We start from the raw sequence: 19,739 nt of genomic DNA on the forward strand, positions 1-19,739 counted from the left end.
CTCCACAGGCTGTGATCTTTTCACCCCTCTGCCTTGCATGTAACATTCCCTGTCAGCAGCTGTTCTGGGCACAACCGGCAGGATTTCAGGGAAAGGGCAAGGGAAATTTTGCCACCTCCCTCTACTTTTCTTAATAAAGAAAGCACCGAGTCTGGAATAGAGCTTGTTCTTCTCTTTATTACAGCATACAAAAAATACATCCATTTAGTGCACCCCTCAGAGCAGGATTCAACAGCTATTAATGGATGGCCCATGAAACGTGGTCCAAGCTCCCTGTCCTGAGCAGTTTCCCATCTCCTGCAGTTTATACCCACTCATGGCAAGGTTCAGTCCTCCCAGCTCTGCTGCCATTAGTCAACATTCCACTACAAGGAGAGGGGAAAGAATACATGAAAGCAGCAAATCAAGTGGCAAGGGTCATCCCAAAAGCCAGGCAAAGGGATGTTCCCACCAAAAGAAGCTCCTGAGTGCACAACGGAAAAGTTGCAAATGGAGCTAAACAGGAGAAAACAAACAAATGAACAAAACCAAAACAAATAACCCCCACAAAAAATAACCCCACAATTTTAACTGCTTCAATGACTCAGTCTTGTTTCTTAGACTGCTTCTAGAGGAACTCAGCAGAAAGACTTTCAGCTAAAGACTGGTTTTCCAGACAAAGGTAAGAACCAAGTGTCACCCAGGAAGAGTTGTGTCAGCATAGTTCCAGGGTTTCTCATCTCATCCAGCTGGCAGGAGGAAAAACCCACTTGTCTAAACTTGGGGAAACTAGTTTTATGGGAAGAAAATGTAGGCTTGAATATTGACACTAAATGTTATAATCAAAATGGCATTTAAATGCTTGTGCAAATAAAACCCTGCAATAAGAGTAAAACCACAAACTTTAATAAAAAAGTCTGGCTTTATTTTAAAAAAAAAATTTACAAGTGTATTTCTTTAAGCCTCAAACATACACAGCTGAGTTATTCACATCTCCCATTAGATGTGGCTTATTGCTTCAGCCTCCCTCAGCAAAGTGCCACATGACTAACGAGTTTCCCCCTCCACAAAAATGTATCTCACCATTTTACAAAGCTCTCGTGCAGACGGGGTTTGTTTTCTTCCCTTTAACACTCGAACACAGCTGGTTTTGCACAGAAAAGTGCATGAGAAAGCGACGGCAGCCCGGCCATCGCAGATGGCAGCGATTCTGCCCCAACCTTTGCTGGCTTGATCAGCTTCTTGCCCTGCTGGCTGTCCCTCGGTGTCAGGCTGGTGGTCCCTGGCTAACTGGGGTGCCAGAAGAGCCCGCTGAAAGCGTCCTGCAGGGCTCGGTGACAAGCCAGGGAAGACGTGTATCCCCCGGCGAGATCCTGCGGAGAGGCGGCTCGTACGTGGGTGAGGTACCTGCAGCAAAGAGCAGCGTCAGTTTAGAGCAGGAATGAACACATCAAACACCTGTGTAGTGCATGGTACGGTGAGGTGGAGGCTGCTTTTGTGAGACAGCAAAGAGATGGGGCTGCCCACTGCCAGCCACCCATGAACACAGCAGGATAAAGCTTCCATGAGTTAAAACCAGGATGCACCTTCAGCCAGGCTGCCCCAACCAAGACACTCGGACAGCTCAGTGCCACAGGGCTAAGGACATTCACAGGTTTGTATTCTCTGCTTGCTCTGGGGGAAGGTTCATTTTCACCTTTCTGTAATTCTTTCTAAGGCAAGGACAACTCACAAGCTCTCGGTGCTCCCATGGGAACAGGAGGGCTTCAGCTCTGTCAGTTAATGCTGGTTCCTCTGACAACCTCAGGGCTGAGCTTTGTGCTCTCAGGCCTGTCAGTGTCTGGAGCCCACTGACGCCTGGGAATCAGATCGTCAACATTTTGGCTAAAGAAGCCTCTAAACTTCCCCATGAATTAAGCATCCCCACCCATTTGCAGAGCCATCTAATGCTCCCCCAAACCTGCCAGCCTGATGAGTTGGCATGGAAACACGCTGCCTGTGCTGGCACAGCCACACGCTCTTGGCTCCCCTTGGCTCCTTCCAAGGGCTCCAACCCAGCCACACACGCCAAGAGCTCCCATTAAAGGTGTCTGCTCAGGGGGGCCTGGATGGCTTCTTTCCACGCTGTAACCCTGCGTGAGACAGGTACAAGACCAGATTCTCCACCAGTTTTGCACCAAAACCCCATTTTATACACAGAGGGATCCAGAGCCCAGCACGACAATCATCTCAAACCCTGACCACCAGATACACCACCACGAACAAGAGGTGCCTCTCCCAGTGGCCATCTGAGCTGCCCCACTTCAGGCGGCTGTTTTGATTCCTCACTTGGTACATGTTGCTCCTGGGAAGGTTGAGTCATTCCACCTCTGGCTTGGCAATTCAAGCATAAACTTGCAAAACGCACACAGCCTTTTATAATGTTATCCCGAGAAACCTAAAACAGCTGCACTTTTGGCAGGAAAATACAGGACCACCAGTAAAATATCCAAAACAGTTGCATCTTTTAATTTATGACTGTACACTGTTTCCATAAAGAGTATATAAAACAGGTCAGATTTTATAGGTAAGACATAATAAACAGTCATACCCATTGATGCCATAAATTTGCAGAAAAAGAGGTTACTGAGAAATGATTAAATACAGTTTTAAAAACTGTATTTCTTGCACCTAATAACCGCAATGCACAGACATGAGCAATGTTTCTGGGCGATTCTTGGTGAGATGCTGAAGCTGAGACACCTAATTTGTCTCCTGTGGCCGAGCTGAGCTCTGCTGCTTCGGACCAGCTTGTGATGGAGCCCAACCCTCGCTGCTGGACATTGGTTCCCACCAGCATGGACACAGGCAGGAGGGCACAAACCCTTTTAATAGTGCTCAGTCCAAAGGGAATCTACAAACACAGCAGCAAACCTGGTCCCATCTCTTAACTTTCAAGGGGAGGTGGTCTGCAGAAAGCTCCTGGTTTGTGGCAGAACACATTTTATAGTTTTAATTTTATTTTTTTTTTAACATTCTTGTTACTTGTACCTTAATATTTTAGGAGGAAGATCTCATCCTTCCCAAAGGACTTTTACAACTGCTGTGGGAAACAGGAGCTCCTTCCCCCAGCCAGGAACAATGGATACTGACAACAACAAATAATTTCCTTCGAAATGCTGGTGTGAAACTACCTCCACCCTCCAAACTGGAGAGTCTTATAAAAACCAATTCCCATCTTGGATTCCACTTCTATCATATTTATTTCATTACACAAACTTCATTTTCCCCTCATGCACGAAACGGTCCAGTGAAAATGGGATTATTTTACATTTCAATATTAACAAAGGTTGGTTGTGTCTTTCTCATCTTTTCTTACTTACATATCACTGAAAGGAGAAAAGCAGAGTCTATTGTTTCCCTTTTTCTGGGACATCTGAAATTGGAGCATTAGTTTCATAAGACAACCTGATTTACAGCCATTTCAGCATTTGTAGTTAATTGGTAGGTGATCTCTGAAGCAATACAAAATCATTGCCAAAAAGGCTCAGATTGACTTTCACTGCACAACCTGCATTAATTCTCCTTACTCCTGTGAAACGAGCACGACCCGCTGCTGGCTGTCAAGTGAGGTCTTTATTTTCTTGTTAAGTATCTGAACTTACTGCTCTTGACCCATTTAATTACTGTGGTACACCAGGCAATTGCAAAGAATCTGCCACGCTGAAGCCACACAATGAGAAGCGAATGTTTCGCTGGCTTTTCCACACCGATCCCCATCTGTGCTGCCCGAATCCAGCCATCCCCTCCACAGGAGAATCTCTCTGAACTGGATTCCTGGGGTTTCTGGCAGAGGTCAGCACATCTTTTCATGTGCACCTTTACAACAGCAGCAGGAAGAAGCGCTTGCCAAGTTTTATTTCCAAAAAGCCAAGCTCCGTTAGGTCTTGGGACCTGGAGGTAATTGCTCTCACTAGTTAGCAAATTCCAGCACACTGGGTCTGTTTTTCATAGGTTTATTTTAAGTACCTGTAAATCTTATAAGCAGAAACCAGGAAAATGAGGTTTGCTTTTTCTGGTGCACGGTTTTTTAATGTAACTTGTTTTTACGGAGGGCAGACTAAACTCTGAAGTTAAAAAAAGGTCTGCACTATTATTTTTGAGCAGGGCTAAAGGGCTGTGTGTTCCCTGCCCCACAGTTTCACACTTCCCATTCCCTGTAATGCTGAAGCTTCGCTTCAGGCTCTGCCCAAACAAGCCCCCTTTCCCTACTGCAGCCTTTGGATGTTGATCTTCCCCATTAACCTTTCACATCAGTTAAAACACGTCGTATTTTGTTCTTCATGAGCCTTCGGGGGGCTCATTCCTGACCTTCAGTTTCTCATCACTGTGGAGGGGAGGGGGGGCCAGAAAAATAAGCCTCCTGTTTTTAAGGAAAGAGGTGCAATTCACACTCGGTGTGAAGGCTCAGAATCAAGCTGGTCATTCCTGGGAGCAGGTTTTCTCTGTGTTTTCTCTTTTCCAAAAGCTGTGTCACCATCACTTCATTGGAAATGACTGGGACAGCTGGAGAACTATGCAGTGGTGCTCAGCATGGCAGGGGATGTAATTCCCTGTGCCTTTCCAGGCTGGCCCAGGCAGCCTCAGCACCCCTTGGTGCTGCTGTTTTCGAGAGCCAGAGAACCCAACGGCAGCTCAGTAACACCTGAGACCACTGGCAAACGTCCCCTCACTGCTCAGCAGGGTGGTCTTGTTTCAGAGAAATTCAGGAAGGACTTCAGAAACCATCAGAGAGGATGGAGAAAGGACACAAACAGACCCGGCTAAAAAAACAACCAACCAAAAAACAAACAAACCTAAAACCCCCCCCACCTAAACAAACAAACGAAAAGAACCAAGATGCCAAAAACTGCCCACAGCACTTCCCTTCACCCACCCAACTGAAAGTATCAGTGCTAGGAATTATTTCACACAATCTTCCCCATCTACAGAAGATAAATACACTCCCACTGGCATTTCTGCAGATGCACCACCGGAGGTACATGTGGAATAACTTGTATTTGGCACACAGATTTTTTTTTCATCTATTAGGTATTTTATGGGGGTGAAGAAAAGAAAAATCATTCACAAGTTGTTTGACAGGAAAAAAAAAAGAAAGATAATGTAATTCTATTCCACAGAATAGATTTACTGCTCATCTGATTATCTGCAGTATCCAAGACAGAAAGTAATGGGGCAGACATTAGATCTGGGAAATTTTCCAGATTTGTCATTTAAATAATAAATAGTGGTTGCATGAAAGTGAGCAAAATACTCCAGTCTGGAGAACTGTGTGAAGCATTAGCAAGGCAGTAGCATAGGCTGCTGCATTCCTGAACCTTTCTGGAGACACTCTTTTCATTAGATTTACCAAGTCCCTGGGATGAGCTATCGCTGCATTACTCAGAGCAAGCTTGGAGAGACTGGGTCTCATCAGACAAGAGAGGCACAAAGAAACTGGACTGTGTCTGGCCTGTTTTTTGTTCAGGAATGTGTAGTCTGGGTTACTCTATAGTCCCTGAGCAGGTACAAACTGAGCTCCTCTGCTCAGCTCTGTTTTTGTTTGAACCAGTCAGCTCTACCACAGTCAGTCCACGCAGCCAAATAGGATTTGTTTATAAAATGAGCCGAGTTCGTTGCTGTTCTCCGTTAAATAGCCCCGGGAAATTCATTTGGGAACAGGCCTTTGCTGGGTGTTATTCAAATATGGTGTGGTTCTCCCTGTCTTGGACACTGCAATGTCTAAGGCAGGGCAAAAACACAAGACACAAAGCTGGTACTCAAAGAAATCCAGAACAGCAATTCATCCTTCCATAGAGTAGCTACAAGCTTGATCCCGGGTCCTCAAAAATAAAAAAAACCCCAGTCTTTAATGCATTTTAGCAGACACTATTTGGGCACTATTATTGAATTTAGATCTTAAAAACCCCACTAGCTATTACTGGTGTCAGAAATTTCTGCTGAACACCAGCCAACACAGCCTGTTCCAACCCAGAATGCAACTTTTAACACAGCCATGAACTCGGCAAGGGCTCCTCCTGAGTCCAGCTCAATCCCTCCTTGCACCATGCCTGAGGTCACAGTGCCAGCCCTGATGGCACTGAGGCACCTGCCCTCAGCCACTCCTCTCCTCCACCCTCCAGACAACAAGGAAAAAATGGGAAAAAAAATCTATTTAATAGTTGCAATCACCGAGGGAGTTCTGTTATTTGTTTGGGGGTTTTTTCCCCAGTGCCTCTGTGTATTCAATTGCAGCAACCAGTGTGAATGTCTAAACAGTGCTAAGCATGATGAGGTCCAAACACAACAGACCCCAAGGCAGAGAGAAAAAGAATATATTTTTACCCAGATTATGGCACCTTATGGACCCAACACAGCCCATAGTGCAGGGGTAAGGAAAAGTCACTCTGAATACCACAATACAGTTTTGGCTGCTGAAAAATCCTACCAAAGACAAGCGAGCCACCACAGACACCCCTGCAGCCCCAGCAATCCCACCTGCAGACACCAGTGGTGTGCAGACAGCTTAGTAAACCAGTCTGTTTTGTTATTATTACTAACACTGCTTAGCTGTGCTAGTTTCTGAGGGCTGAAGGAGCAGAAACTGCTCACCAAGGTGTCAGATGAGTGCCAGACCCTTTTCCATTTGCCACAGACCTGCTCAGCCTATTTCACTTACCTGTGCTCCAAGAACCTCCTGCAGAACCATCTTAATTTCAGTTTCCAACAAGGAAAAGTTAGTGCCTTCATCTTGCAATAAACTCTTCATCAGCGGATGCCTTCTGACTCTAATGGATCTCTATTTGCTTTAGTTATGGATTACAAAAAAACCTCCTAATTGAGAGTTTGAATTTATGGCTCCTAGAACTTTAATTTCTCTGTTTTAGGTCTTCTAAGGGAAGAACTCTTTTCTACCAGAAATAAAATTTCCCAGTAGAAAAGCCAGGAAACCCCCCAACCCACCAAATCAATACAAGAAATGTAGGACCTCTAGTGATTCTTTTTAGCCTCCTCCATCTGCTTTTTCTAAATAGCAATTTGTTTCAAATGCTGTCAGAGTATGTCAGGGCAGGAGTGTGTGTCAACCGTGTGTGGTGAAACAAAGTACTTCAAAATTAAAACACATCTCAGTTAAGATGGAACAGCACAGAGCTCTGCTACTGGACACTGAAAGAGGAAAAAAAAAAGCCTAGAAAAGTAATATTAGCCATGAAACAGCTGTCACTGATAAAGCCAGTTCTGACTCCAAGGGTAAAAATCAGTGATGAGTTATTCCTCCCTCTTTTTGCTTATAAGAAAAGGCAAACATTTCTGATCCTGGGAACCCAAAGCCACACGTGTCCTGCTGCAACAGTGACCCAGGAGCAGCTCTGGGCTCAGTGCTCCTGTTCCAAAAGGAGCAGCTTTGCTCCTTCCCAGTCCTTCCACAGCTACTGCAGTGACAAATAAAAGAATTTTCAGATTGTTTAACATAAAAACCAAGGCACTTTTACGTGGTGTTTTACATTAACTGTTTTCTTTTTTAATGGTACCTAACCTGTAAGATGTATCTAACAACCCACCTCAGAGTTTATTACAAATTACCTGTGGCACTGGTGAGTGAGGTTGTGAACCCTGGAGCAGAAAAACCTTCGAATGCAAAGACACCAAGTCCTCAGTGGGGGAACAGAACAGAATCAGATTTTCCCATACTACCTTCCTTGAAAACTTCCTCTTTTTGTGATGAAATCCAGACTCCAGAGACCAAACATTTCCACTGAAAAGCTAATACGTTGGGGGATGGAATAGAGGGAAATTTCCTTGTGACAGCTATCTCAAAATACATCTTCAGTACTCCTAAGTGAATGTGTCATAAAAAACCCAAATCCTCTACTGGTAAAAAAAGAAGTTTAAAGGAAGAAAAGTTTTAGAGAGCACCTGGTTCTCCAGCATTTTCCTAGCACTGCAATTCCACTGCTGCTCCAGTTTTTAAATAGACATGAGACCAGACTCAGGTACTCACATGTATTTAACACACAAACATTGGCTTTTGGAGTAACTGAGAAGCCAGTGCTATTGCCTAGAGGTAAGATGAAAAAGCATGGAGGAACTGAGATCAAAGGACAAGGAGAAATGCCTTCTGCCCCACAGAAACTGTCTGATACAATTTTAAAAGAAGTGGATGTTTTAAAGTGTAAAGACAGGAAACTAACGATGAAAAAGGTTTTATAGAATAAAGGAAGCTTTGTACTCCTCTGACCTGATCTGCATTTTGCACATTTTATCTGCTGCAGGCTGGATGCAGCCCTGGGACAGGATCTGCAGGCACTGCCATAACAACGAGTTTTGGACAACTCCAGTCCCACTGCAGGGTCTTGCCCAAGCAGGCACCACCTTGATACAACTATTTCTTGTGGAAAAGACTATAAACTCCAAGTACTATGGACTACAGAACTTGAGACTATCAACTTAAAGCATTGTAGACTATATGGACTACAGATTTTGAAATAAGACATAAACCCCATAAATGGTGCAAGTTCACCTATTCCCATCCTCAAAAGGAACTGTAAATCCAATTGTACATGGAGATGTTAGAAATGTTAACAAGTTATATAAACCTCCTCTTTTCACTGAGGAGTTATGCAAGCTAGAGATTTACATTAGACAAGAATTCCTGTGTGTAAATCCAGTGCATGTTTGAGAAACACATTTGGCCCCTCACGTGAGCCCAGCATTCACAGTAGGTGTCTGCATATTCTTTTTGATAATAATAAAATGCTACATTTACTCAGGTTCTCTTAGCATTTGATCAGGCAGCACCACTTCAGATGAGGTGTTACAGTTCCAGCCTCAGGAAATGTAAATACCAGTGCAAGAGAGCAGCCACTGCTGTCTTTGCAGCACTTGAGGATCTGAGCTAATGCGGGAAATCTTGAATGCAGTTTCAAAAGTTAAAGCAATGACAGAGATCATCTTGTTTTGTTGGAGGGTTTTTTTAGTTAAAAAGAAAAACAGCCCTGAAGGTGCTAGAATACACCATAACACCACTAGGCAAGCTTCTGAGAGAGGAGGCACATCCTCAGCTGTCTAAGGCAAGATGGGTTATAGTTTTCTGTGCTGTTGCAGGGCAGATTCAAAGCAATGATTATCTGAAAGTTCTCCTCGCTTTAGCACGCGACTGCCTGCTTTAAAATAAAAACAGGAAATGGAAAGCAGAACCTGCAGATACACGAATCCCTTGCAAGCAAAGGAAAACTAGAGGCTACACAATTTCTTTTTATTCACGTGCTTCAACCCTATAAAGAATATTTTACACAAGTTCTGCACAGACTTTTCTTTCTTCAATTGACGGGGCGCTTCCCTGTGTCCCAGTAAAATACTTAGTTGCTTTAATGGCTCCACACACGTCAGAAAAGAGCCATCACTCTGTGAAGACTATTTCTTGTTGCTCACCACATATCTCTGCCACACACATTCCTCCTGACGTTCCCAGCTCCAAAATATGCGCAACCACTACAATTCGGACGAACGTGTTTTTTCTTTTCCTTTAAACTGAAAGGATTTCTGCTTCAACTCTTTCCCCAAAGAGCTGCTTGAACTCATCACCCCCACGCCCGTAGCTGGTAACAAGAGGTTAATGTTTATTTCTAGAAGCCTTGCTCACAGGAAGCCTTCCTCCAGCGCAAGTGATTTCCGTAACTCCAGAGGGGTTGGGAGCGCCCTTGGATGAGCGGGGGCACCTGGTGCCCCATTTGTCATCTTCCTGAGGTCACCCGCCAGCTGTCTGTCCTCTCAACACCCGGGCTCACCACGGCGGCGAAGGCATTCTCCCGCGCTCGGGTTTCCAGGTCTGAACTTCCAGATACAGTAAATCAATCAGCCATCACAGAAAGTGCTCAAACAACTGCAAGTTAAGCATTTTAACACCCTTGAGCAGCCTCGCTGCGCAACAAGGACACTGCAGTCCCCGCTGGAATCCGGCAGGGAACTCGCCCTGCAGGACTAGTATGGATTACACTCGGGAGCACTGCAGAACTGCAGCTACATTTAGTCTATGACTAAATCAGCCTCCGCTCGTACTTGACCCCGAGAAGAATGTCATTGAACACAAGGGCCTTTTCTCAGCTATGATTTTGTACTTTTTTCCTTTTCAATGGCTAAAAAGACCATTAAGCCACCACTCTGTAACTGCAAAGCAGCTCTCTTCGTAACATATTGTGGAAAAGTTTTGGCATGGATTGATCCCCAAATTCCTTATCTTTCCCCCTGCCTTCCAATTCCTCAGGTTTAGGACAAAGGTCACCAGAAGAACATGGATATGTTTAAAGAATTATTATTACTCTGAGGAAATTAACCATTGTTTCCTATCTCACTACCTGAGTCAGGATTATTTTCATAGGCTTATCTCTTTTTTTTTTAAGGATAGGGCAAGTTCAGTCTTAAAGACACCACTGTGTCTTTCCCCGGGGCTCAGGGAACACTTCCCTGGGCTTGACTCCGGGAATACAGCATCACTTCTGCAGGCAAAAAGAGAGAACACAACTTTTATTCTGAAAGACAGTTCTTTTGGACACACGAATTTTTACTTCAGGATAAAAATTCCCTACTGTTCCTCACACTGCCTTTTTCTTCGCCTTCCGCACACCCCACCGCGTGCCATAAATCCCCCAGCGCAGGGCAACCACTCCATATTGATGAACTGGGGCTTTGAGAGAGCTACATGAAAGAGATTCCTCCAGGACCAGCTTCCATGTAAATTATGCAGCTGCGAAGCAAACAGAGCACTTTCTGAACAGAGCACTCAGTCAGGAACACCTACAGACAGAGGATGGGGATGCAGAGACATTCCCCTTCCACCACCACCTTTTCAGTACATTTTGCTTGATGCACAGTTCTGTGGCAACAGACCACAAGCACGGTCATGGTTGTATTATAGAATCATAGAATGGTTTGGGTTGGAAGGGATATTAAAGACCATCTTGTTCCAACCACCTTGCCACGGGCAGGGATGCCACCCACTAGCTCAGGACCACAACTGCAGAGTCCAGGAGATATTTCTGCCCCAGGAGCTCTGGTAAGGACCTTAACTTTGGGCCCAAGAATGGAAAATGGACAGTTTTAGAGGTTTTCTTCCACTGGAGGACTGTGCTTTAGTCCCAGCAGGGGAGGACAGAGCCCCAGAGTGACTCATGTATCAGGCACAGCCACAGGCTTTGCCCCCAAATCACTGCTGATTGATAAAAACATCATCCAAACACAGAAAAATCTGGTTATAACCTCAGCTTGAAAATATGGTCTCCCCAGGTCAGACGGTCTGTTCTGTTTTCACTGTGACACAGCATCCTCTGTTCTGACCGGGTAGCAATGAATTCATGTCATATGGTAATTCCAGCTTAATATGACTCAAACAAAATAGCACAAGATGCACAAGAAATTTTAGAGGATTGATACTGATCAGACAAGTAAAGCTGCCAAACCTAATAATTGTCTCAAATGAATACCCACAAGTACAGAGCAAATCTGCTCTGTGCTCACGGTTGTTCACTTTAGATAAGAAGAACCCAAAGTTACTTTCTTTAGGCAGTATGTGAAAAGTACAATTGTTGAAAGCAAAGAGACTGGGGTTTGGATGGTGGTATTTAAGGATGAGATTGTTCAGGTCAAAAGAAGGTGAAAACAGGTCGCCTGGTATTGCAGCTGCTTAGTGCTCTAATGCATCAGACCCTCCGCTGCCAGAGGTTCTGGTTCCTGCTGATCAGGTCAGCATTTAAGTCTGATGCTGAGGATCAAGTTTACAGCTCTCAGCCATGCTGGCATCTGCTCCTCGGGAAGGCCTGGAAGAGGTGGGAGGGAGAAAAGAGAGGAGGGCAGGAGCTCGGAGTGAGGCTTCTCCTCAAAACCACGGCTGGGAGAAGGATCAGAAGCATCTGCCCCAGTCCTGCGCAGCCTTTGGGCTGAGCTCTCACACACCGACCTGCAAAGGAGCCACTCGGCCCTACTCTGTGTCACAGGGCACTCAGACAGCTCACAAAGGTGGGGGGATAAGGGGAAAGAGTTGCTCTGTTCTCCTGAAAATATTTTTTTTTTACAGGGGAATGAAGGAAAAAACCCACCCCTTCAATCCCAGGCAGTTTCCTCCTATCTGTCAGCATATGGTAGGAGCTATTATGATTTGGCTTAAATCTAAAGCATCATTATATGCCTATTTTTCTATTTTAACAGTTTGACAATTCTATTGTGAAATCTGGGTGTAATTCTCTGGATTTTATTGTCCTTCTCCATTGTGCCCTGGTGGAATTTCTAGGGGGGAAAAGGCAGTGATGATAGGAGAACTTCATTTTACTCTCCTAAAAAGACAATGAGTTAAGTGTCTAAATGGGTTTGTTCTTTAATTTATATAATTTCTGTTGAATTAATTTTTATTCTCTGCTGCTTTCAATCTAACCCAATATCCTGAACCAGCAGCAGCACAGATACCAAAGCAGGAGTGTGCTGAGTTAGGCAGAGTCCTTTAGTTTCACCTGGGGGAGAAAAGTGCTAACAGAGTTGTTATGGAGCAGTGACTTTCACAATTGCTGAAATTCTCCACGGATTATTTGTTAACAACTCGACTCAACTTACAAACTGCACCCTCAAACACTGTCTCCAAAGAAGTTGTGCCTACTGATTGAACTGATTCTGCAACCCTCTGATCAGAAAATGCCTTTTAAGGATTCACAGAGTGTGCCCAGCAATTGAGGGGATTGCTAATAAATAATGACATTTAATAAATTATCTGGTGATTCCCTGATGAGGAGAACTCCCAGTAACACTAGGTGGCAGAAGGCTCTGTCACATTGAAGACACCTGCAGACAGATATACTGAGACGTAGACTTGAGCTTGATTTTAGAAAAGCTAAAGGGAAAACAGTTAACACAGCTCCAAAATCCCATTTCCCATCCACTCTTCCAGTTTCAGTTCTGCCCTGGTATCCTTAGTGCACATTGTTTCACTGTTCAAAAGATCATTGGCTATCCCTGAATGTGAATATACCTTCTAAATCTGAACCTTGAATTGCCTCTTACTCAATTCAGGTGAAATTCTGTACGTGACAGGTGATTCTATTGAGCTTTTATTCAAGAAAAAGAGGAATTTGCAGTTGAAAGAAATAAATGACCATTGGGGCGAGTACACAATAAAAACATAAGCTGCAAGTTACCCTGAAACATTCTTGAAACCCAGCCTGGAGTGCTACAGCAAACACACTCCTGCAGCTGAAAGAAAAACAACAACCTACAAGCAAACTCATTCAAAACTGCTCAAGATTTACTGCAGAGAAGGTCTGCTAAAAATGGTATCTATTCCTTCGTGGAGATGCATTTTCAGGAGGTACTTTTGTAATTGCATGTAAAATTCTTCAGTATCAGCTGGTTGCTTCTAGTTTTACATATTTAACCATTTAAAACACATTTATGCTCCATTTTCCTTTATTCTGCTCACTTTCTTTTCAACTACTCTAAGTTTCTCTCTCAGCCAGTATAAACCAAATGTATAAGGAAATAAAGAGGTGTCCCTGCCTGTGGTGGGGGACGGGATGACCAGATGACTTTCAAGGTTCATTCCAAACTCTGAACATCCTATGATTTCCAGCAAAAGACAGGTGAAGAACTATCAGCAATCGCACTCAAAGGCAGTATAAGAAGAACAATCTGCTGCGTGGGCTGTAACAACCTGGGTAGAAAAGAAACCAAAAGCAACACAAGGAGGAAGCTGTAAACATGGAGGGAAGTGGAAGACAAGCAACGTCTGGATGTTGCAAAACAAAAGGCGGTGGGAGGAGAATGGCACTCTATTTCCTTAGTCATGGAAGTTTGAGTTGACAGCAAAGATTTCTTCTAGGAGCCCATGGCTGCACTGCTTTTGCACTTGCTAACCAGTAACACCCCAAATTTACAGCACTTGAGAGGTGGGTTCCCCTAGTGAAGCTGCTGCTCAGTGCATTGAGGTGGGCTCTTTTGCACCTCTAGCCACAGAGGCTCTTTGTGTTTAAATATAGTACATATATTTTATCATTCCCAGTTGTCAGCAGTGGAAATTGTCATCTAAGCAGGAAAAGATGCTGTTGAAGAAACAGGAGGGGTTGGCTAGAAAGTAAAAATTATTTTGGCCATGACAGCTCATCTCACTGCCCGTTTTGAGGGTAAGGGATCACGCCACCCATTGCAAATTGCTGCCTGAGAGGCAGAAAAATCAATAGTAGGTAGGAAAGCTGACTTGCCAAGGCCACAGCCACTGCCAGTGGATTATTAATGCATCTGTCTGCATTCTTTAATGTTTCCTAAGAAGCAACTATGTTAACTGAAAAGGTGTGACGTGTCACCAGCCCTTCTCTTCTCTCCTCTTCATTTTCTCTCTATATTAAAACCTTGGCTACCAAAGAAAACAATCACGTTTCACCTCATCTTTTCCCAGCTTTTCTGAGGTTCAGTTCCTGCTCTAGAGCAATATATACAGTCTAAGTACTACCCCTGACAAGCTGTTTGACAGCCCTAAGCTGCACATCTATTTTACCCCCAGAGCTTTGGAGTTGGTAGGGCTTAGATGGGAAATGGAGGCCAATTAAAATAAACACAGACAATATCAATGAATTCTTCAGAAAGGCACACGACAAGCAAAATGAAACACTACTGGCTTTTGCCCACAGTCAGAATTCAGCCCATCTCACAGGCTGAACGCTCTGGCTGAGGTCCAGAAAGACACTTAAGCACATGTCTTATTTTAAGCATGTGAGCAGCCTCATTGATTTTTCACTCAGGCCAGTAAGAATATTCAATGCGCTTAAAGTTAAGCACATTGTTAAGTGCCTCCCTGGAACAAGGCCAGGCTATTTAGCCCTTGCAAGAGTTAGTCTACAGACTATTTACCATTATTTTAACTTCTCAAAACTATCTTTGAGATAAAGTTTTATGGCGTATGGAAATATTTCATTCATACGAGCAGTGACTGTTTTACAGCAACCTTCAGGGACCAAGTATCCTTCCCCTTCCCACATCTTCTAAAGCAGTAACTGGAAGGGTTATCAAGACACATAAGCAAACACACCAATAAAGAAAATCAGTTTTGAAAGGGAAGCCAGCAGTCTTACTGATCTGGAGAGCAAAACAAGCCCCATAGTGAAAAGCTGACAGATATATTACTTTTCAGTGAAAACTAATAAAGTCATTTGCCAATATCCCATTCCAATACCAAGCCCTGTGCAGGAACTTTGAAAAGCAAGCTAATTGTAAGCTAAAATTAATTATCACAATAGGTACACATTCAATTTCATTTTTCCTTCTTGCCTTTACATGGAGTTAAAAACAAAACTCAAGGAAAGGCCGGTTAGTGCTTCCTCAAGATGATCTCACCACATCAGAGCACTTTAGAGATCAAAGGCACAACAAACACTATTGCTTTTTGCTATAAAGAATCAGTGCCATTTGCTCTGCTACAGATAATTGGATTATTATCTGGTTGGCATTAGCCAAGTTCAGTATCATACCCTGAATAAGAGCTGGAGAAAGATGTTTTAAGCTAAGGAAAGCTGCTCTGGGTCAGACTCAGGCTTCCCCCACCACAGCCATCCCTCTCCAGGAGCAGAAAAGGAGTGCTTGGAAGCCCAACCATTCCACTGGGACCAGAAGGACACTGTGACAATTTGCTCCTCTTTTATGAGCAGATGTGGCTTTTTCTTTCAGTACTTGTTTCTTTCAGAAAATTTTAAACTCAGTGGTGAAAGTACAGATCTAACAGCAAGATACATGAACAGAAAGCCAGTTTAACACTAGGTCACCTCAAGTCTGGGAGTGACTCACAGCTGTACCACTCATCATGTCTTACACCAATGCAGTTCCACTGATTTCATGTTACCAACCCCACACCTGATGGCAGTTCATGCCTCAGCATCACACACCACTTTAGAAACTGGAGGACCACCCTCATGGGCAACCTCTGAGACCTCTGTAAAAAGAAACTTAAGAAGACAAAGGCAGCCTGAACACTTTCTAGTGGATTCTAGTTTAAAAGTTCTCAACTTGAAAGAAATAACATCTTTTTTAATATCTAGAGTTATTTTACATATCTTGTTGCTGAGATTATTTGATGACATTTTCTCACCTTGCCATGCAGAGTCTGAGCAGACAGACACAAAGATGGTTAACACCAAGAAAATTTTGAGGCTGGAAGGCACATAGGGAGACAAGGTATTATTATCATCACACGCAGAATATTCTGAGTTGGAAGGGACCCACAAGGATCATGAAGTCCAACTCTTAAGGGAATGGCCCATTGTGTCCAGCCTCCCTGCTCAGCAGGGTCAGCTCAAACAGGTCACTCAGGGCTGTGTCCAGTCAAGTTTTGGCATTTCCAAGAAGGAACACTTCACAAACTCTCTAGTCAACCTGTTCCAGCGTTTGACCTCCCTTGCAGTAAATGCATTCTAATGGAACTCCCTGTATTTCAATTAGTGTCTGCAGCATCTTGCCCTCTCACTGGGAATCACTGAGAAGAGTCTGGCTCTGTCCCTTTCAACTCTGTGCCCTCCATCAGGTATTTACTCACACTGACAAGATCCTTCCAAGCCTTCCCTTCTCTAGATTAAACAGTTCCAGCTCCCTCAATCTCACCTCACATGACAGATACTCCTGTCCTTACTCACACCAGTGTGTCCATGTCTCTTGCACCAGGGAGCCTAGGACAGGACCCCTGGACAGGATCCAGCATTCCGGATGTGTCCCTCACTGGTGCTGAGCAGAGGGGAAGGATCACCACCTCCCTCAACCTGCTGCTAACGCTCTGCCTGATGCAGCTCTGGAGACTGGTGGCCTTTCTTTCCCACTAGGACACACTGCTGGCTCATGGCCACCATGGTGTGCTCCAGGTCATTCTCCACAGAGCTGTTTTCCATCAGGTCGGCCCCCAGCCTGTACTGGCACATGGGGTTGTTCCTCCCCAGGTGCAGGACCCTGCATTTCTCTTTGCTGAACTCACAAGCGTCCCCCTGAAGGGCAGCACAACCATCTGGTGCACGAGCTGCTCCTCTGGACTTTGTATCTCCTGCAAATGTGCTGAGGGTGCACTCCTTCCCACAGTCAGCTGGGAAAGAAGAGAATAGGGAGCACTGGTCCCAGTATTGACCTCTGGGGTGTATCACTGTGTCCTGCTCTGCTTTGAAACCCAAAAATTAACAGGTGTGTTAACAACACTGGATTGTATTGATTTAACCAGTTCCCATTTGTAAATTGAGAGAGCACAATATTTTAGTATATGCAAGAATCAAGTGTTTTTGAACAGTACTTGCTGGCTCAACTCATCCTTAAAAGTGAATTTCCTTTAAGAAAACTTCAAAAATAATTTATGACTTCAGAGGAAAAGAGAGACTTTTCTTTTTGAGCTACTTTAGTATGTAACTAACCCAAATGGCGGATTTTCTTAAGAAATCGTTTCTGTGGACAAAATTACCCCTTCACTTGAAGAATCAAGAGCAACAAGAAAGCTGTATTCCAGAACTGGGATTACAGCCAGTTTATGATGGATAAACATTGAATGCTTATGGCATAATTATAATGTCACAGCATTTGCTGCCAGAATTAGAAAAAAATATTCTTAAAATTATGCCCTAAATAGAATGGTGTTTAGTTTAGCTAAACTGAAAGCACACTCCAAGAAATGTGAAAAAACAAACTTACCATGACTCCAAATCTCAATTATGCATACTAAGGGCTTGTTTTAATAAAAGTACATTTAGTGGCTGAATAAAGTTTCTCAAAAAATAATTTAAAAGATAATTGATTCCCAATGTCCAAAAAAGTGTCACATGCAATTTCATCACTGACTCATGTAAACTAACCTCAGATTTAACCAAATGCAACTGCGATCAATATTTTGTCAATCTGAAACTATCCGGGGCTTAAGGCAACAAAACCAGATGCAAGGATGAGTAAAAAGTTGGAACCCACAAACAGAATGGAGTTCTTGGCTACTGAAAGGTCTGGAACAGTTATACTGACAGGGAGAAGCCATAAGAATGAAAAGTTTTGATAGTACTGCCACACTGGACAGGAAGAGAGTCAAGTGCAGAAGAAATGAACATGATAGTTTGTTTCTGTTGCATTTTACTTATTTTTTTCTCTTTTAAAAATGGCATCCTCCACTCCTAGGCAGCTCAAGGCACAGACTGTTTCTCCACACCTCTTAAATTGGTGTACAGTCTCTAGCATGATGGACTTGCAATTATGTTCCTAGGCATTTTCATAAGGCAAAAAACAGCAATAAACAACAAAAGGAACCAACCACATGAAATATAAACACTGTCAGATTTACCAATGTAAGCTCTTGAAAAGGTTGTAAGAGTTACTGAACAGTGAGACACAAAAAGGTTGGTTATACAAAGTAGAGCTGGGCCACAAAAGAAAAGAACATTGGAAACAGATTCTACCTTCACTGTGAAAAAAACCTGAATACAGGGTTTGTTCTTTTTTACCCCCCAAAAATGCTGATCACCTTGCAGCCTTAATTAGGGGCGACCATCCTCAGCCCTGGTTACCTAAAGGGCTCAGCCAGTGAGAAACAAACCCATCCAGTGGACAGAAACCTCATGTTTGCCAGCCAGGCAGGACTTCCCAGCCTGTAAAAACCACCTCCTGCAGCAGCTTTATCTTTATTCTGCTGCAGCATGTGACTACCTGTAACACTCACTGGAGAGAGGGAATGCTGTCTGCTTACCCAGTCTCACTGGGGATGAAGTTCCATGTACCCCAGAGACACAGATCCCTTTAATTGCAGCACAGACACCCAGCTTTGTGTGTTTGTGTAATGTGTGCACAAACACATGTGCACAACCTGCCCACCACTGCTCTGACACCCATCCCAACCTCAGGAGAAGGTGATAGGGAATAAAAAGTAGCCTACATCGATCACTTTTTATTATTTATTTTATTTATCATCTCTTGGCAATAACACCATGAGTTGCAGTGGAAAAACCCACGAACCAAAAACAAAAACGGGGCTGAGGGAGGAGAAGGCGTCAGAGTGGAGAAAATGGAGTTTTGCTCCTCAAAACAATAACCCCTACCACGACAGCCTCACTGGCTCCTTCTCCACTGACAGGAAATTTCTGTAAAAGAATCATGTGGTGCTGGAACACAAAACTGCAGAGGTTTATATATGAGACAGGCTATAGGCTTGACCAGGGATTAACGAACGGAGTCAAAAGCCCAGTCCTCTCCTCTGCCTTCCAAATACTAAAAACTTAGAATGTGACAGAAACCTGTTGACCTTGACAGAGTTTAAATTATACCAATCTGAAGCCAAAGAAGCAGAACACCTAACACTGGCAGAAAAATAAGTCTGAGGCTTCATTGCTTCACCGAGTCTCCTGAAAGTTTTCATCTTCACAAAACCAGGCAGAAAATCCTAGAGGACCACGGAAGGGCAGTAGATTTATGAGGTCTGAGAATCCTAAAACAAAGAGGCAGTTGAGCTAGTTGATTTTATTATTTTATCCCTGAAAGCTTAAATAATAAAAAAAGTAAAAATAAAAATAAAGCACAGCAAGCACCTACTAGAAAAGCACAGTGTCACTATTGTCCTTCAGGCATGTTTCCCTCCCCACCTCTGGAAAGTTGTCTGGCATTTGAAATAATTGGGAGGAAGAATTTTCTCCCCTGGAGAAGTCAATTAACTTCACCATATTTGTATCATCTGTCAGAGCTGACTCTGCTCTCTTCTTCATGTCTGACACAAG

The 19,739-nt window shown here is 43.7% G+C and overlaps 1 protein-coding gene across 2 annotated transcripts in view; it reads right to left on the bottom strand.

Moving 5' to 3' along the window:
- Window positions 1-157: 157 nt before the first annotated feature.
- The window catches only part of MNAT1 (MNAT1, CDK activating kinase assembly factor), a 119,815-nt gene continuing 100,233 nt past the window's right edge, over window positions 158-19,739 (bottom strand). The window contains exon 8 of one of the 2 annotated variants that reach the window (XM_027702358.1): window positions 158-1,386. In XM_027702358.1, coding sequence (XP_027558159.1) covers window positions 1,266-1,386 — 121 coding nt within the window. In that variant the 3' untranslated portion in view covers window positions 158-1,265. Of the gene's footprint in view, window positions 1,387-10,577; window positions 10,742-19,739 lie in introns of those variants that run through there. The other variant, XM_027702359.1, reaches the window with a different exon arrangement.

The sequence above is a fragment of the Neopelma chrysocephalum genome, unplaced genomic scaffold, assembly GCF_003984885.1.
Source record: "Neopelma chrysocephalum unplaced genomic scaffold, ASM398488v2 Primary Assembly neopelma1_183, whole genome shotgun sequence".
Taxonomy (NCBI): Eukaryota; Metazoa; Chordata; class Aves; order Passeriformes; family Pipridae; genus Neopelma; species Neopelma chrysocephalum.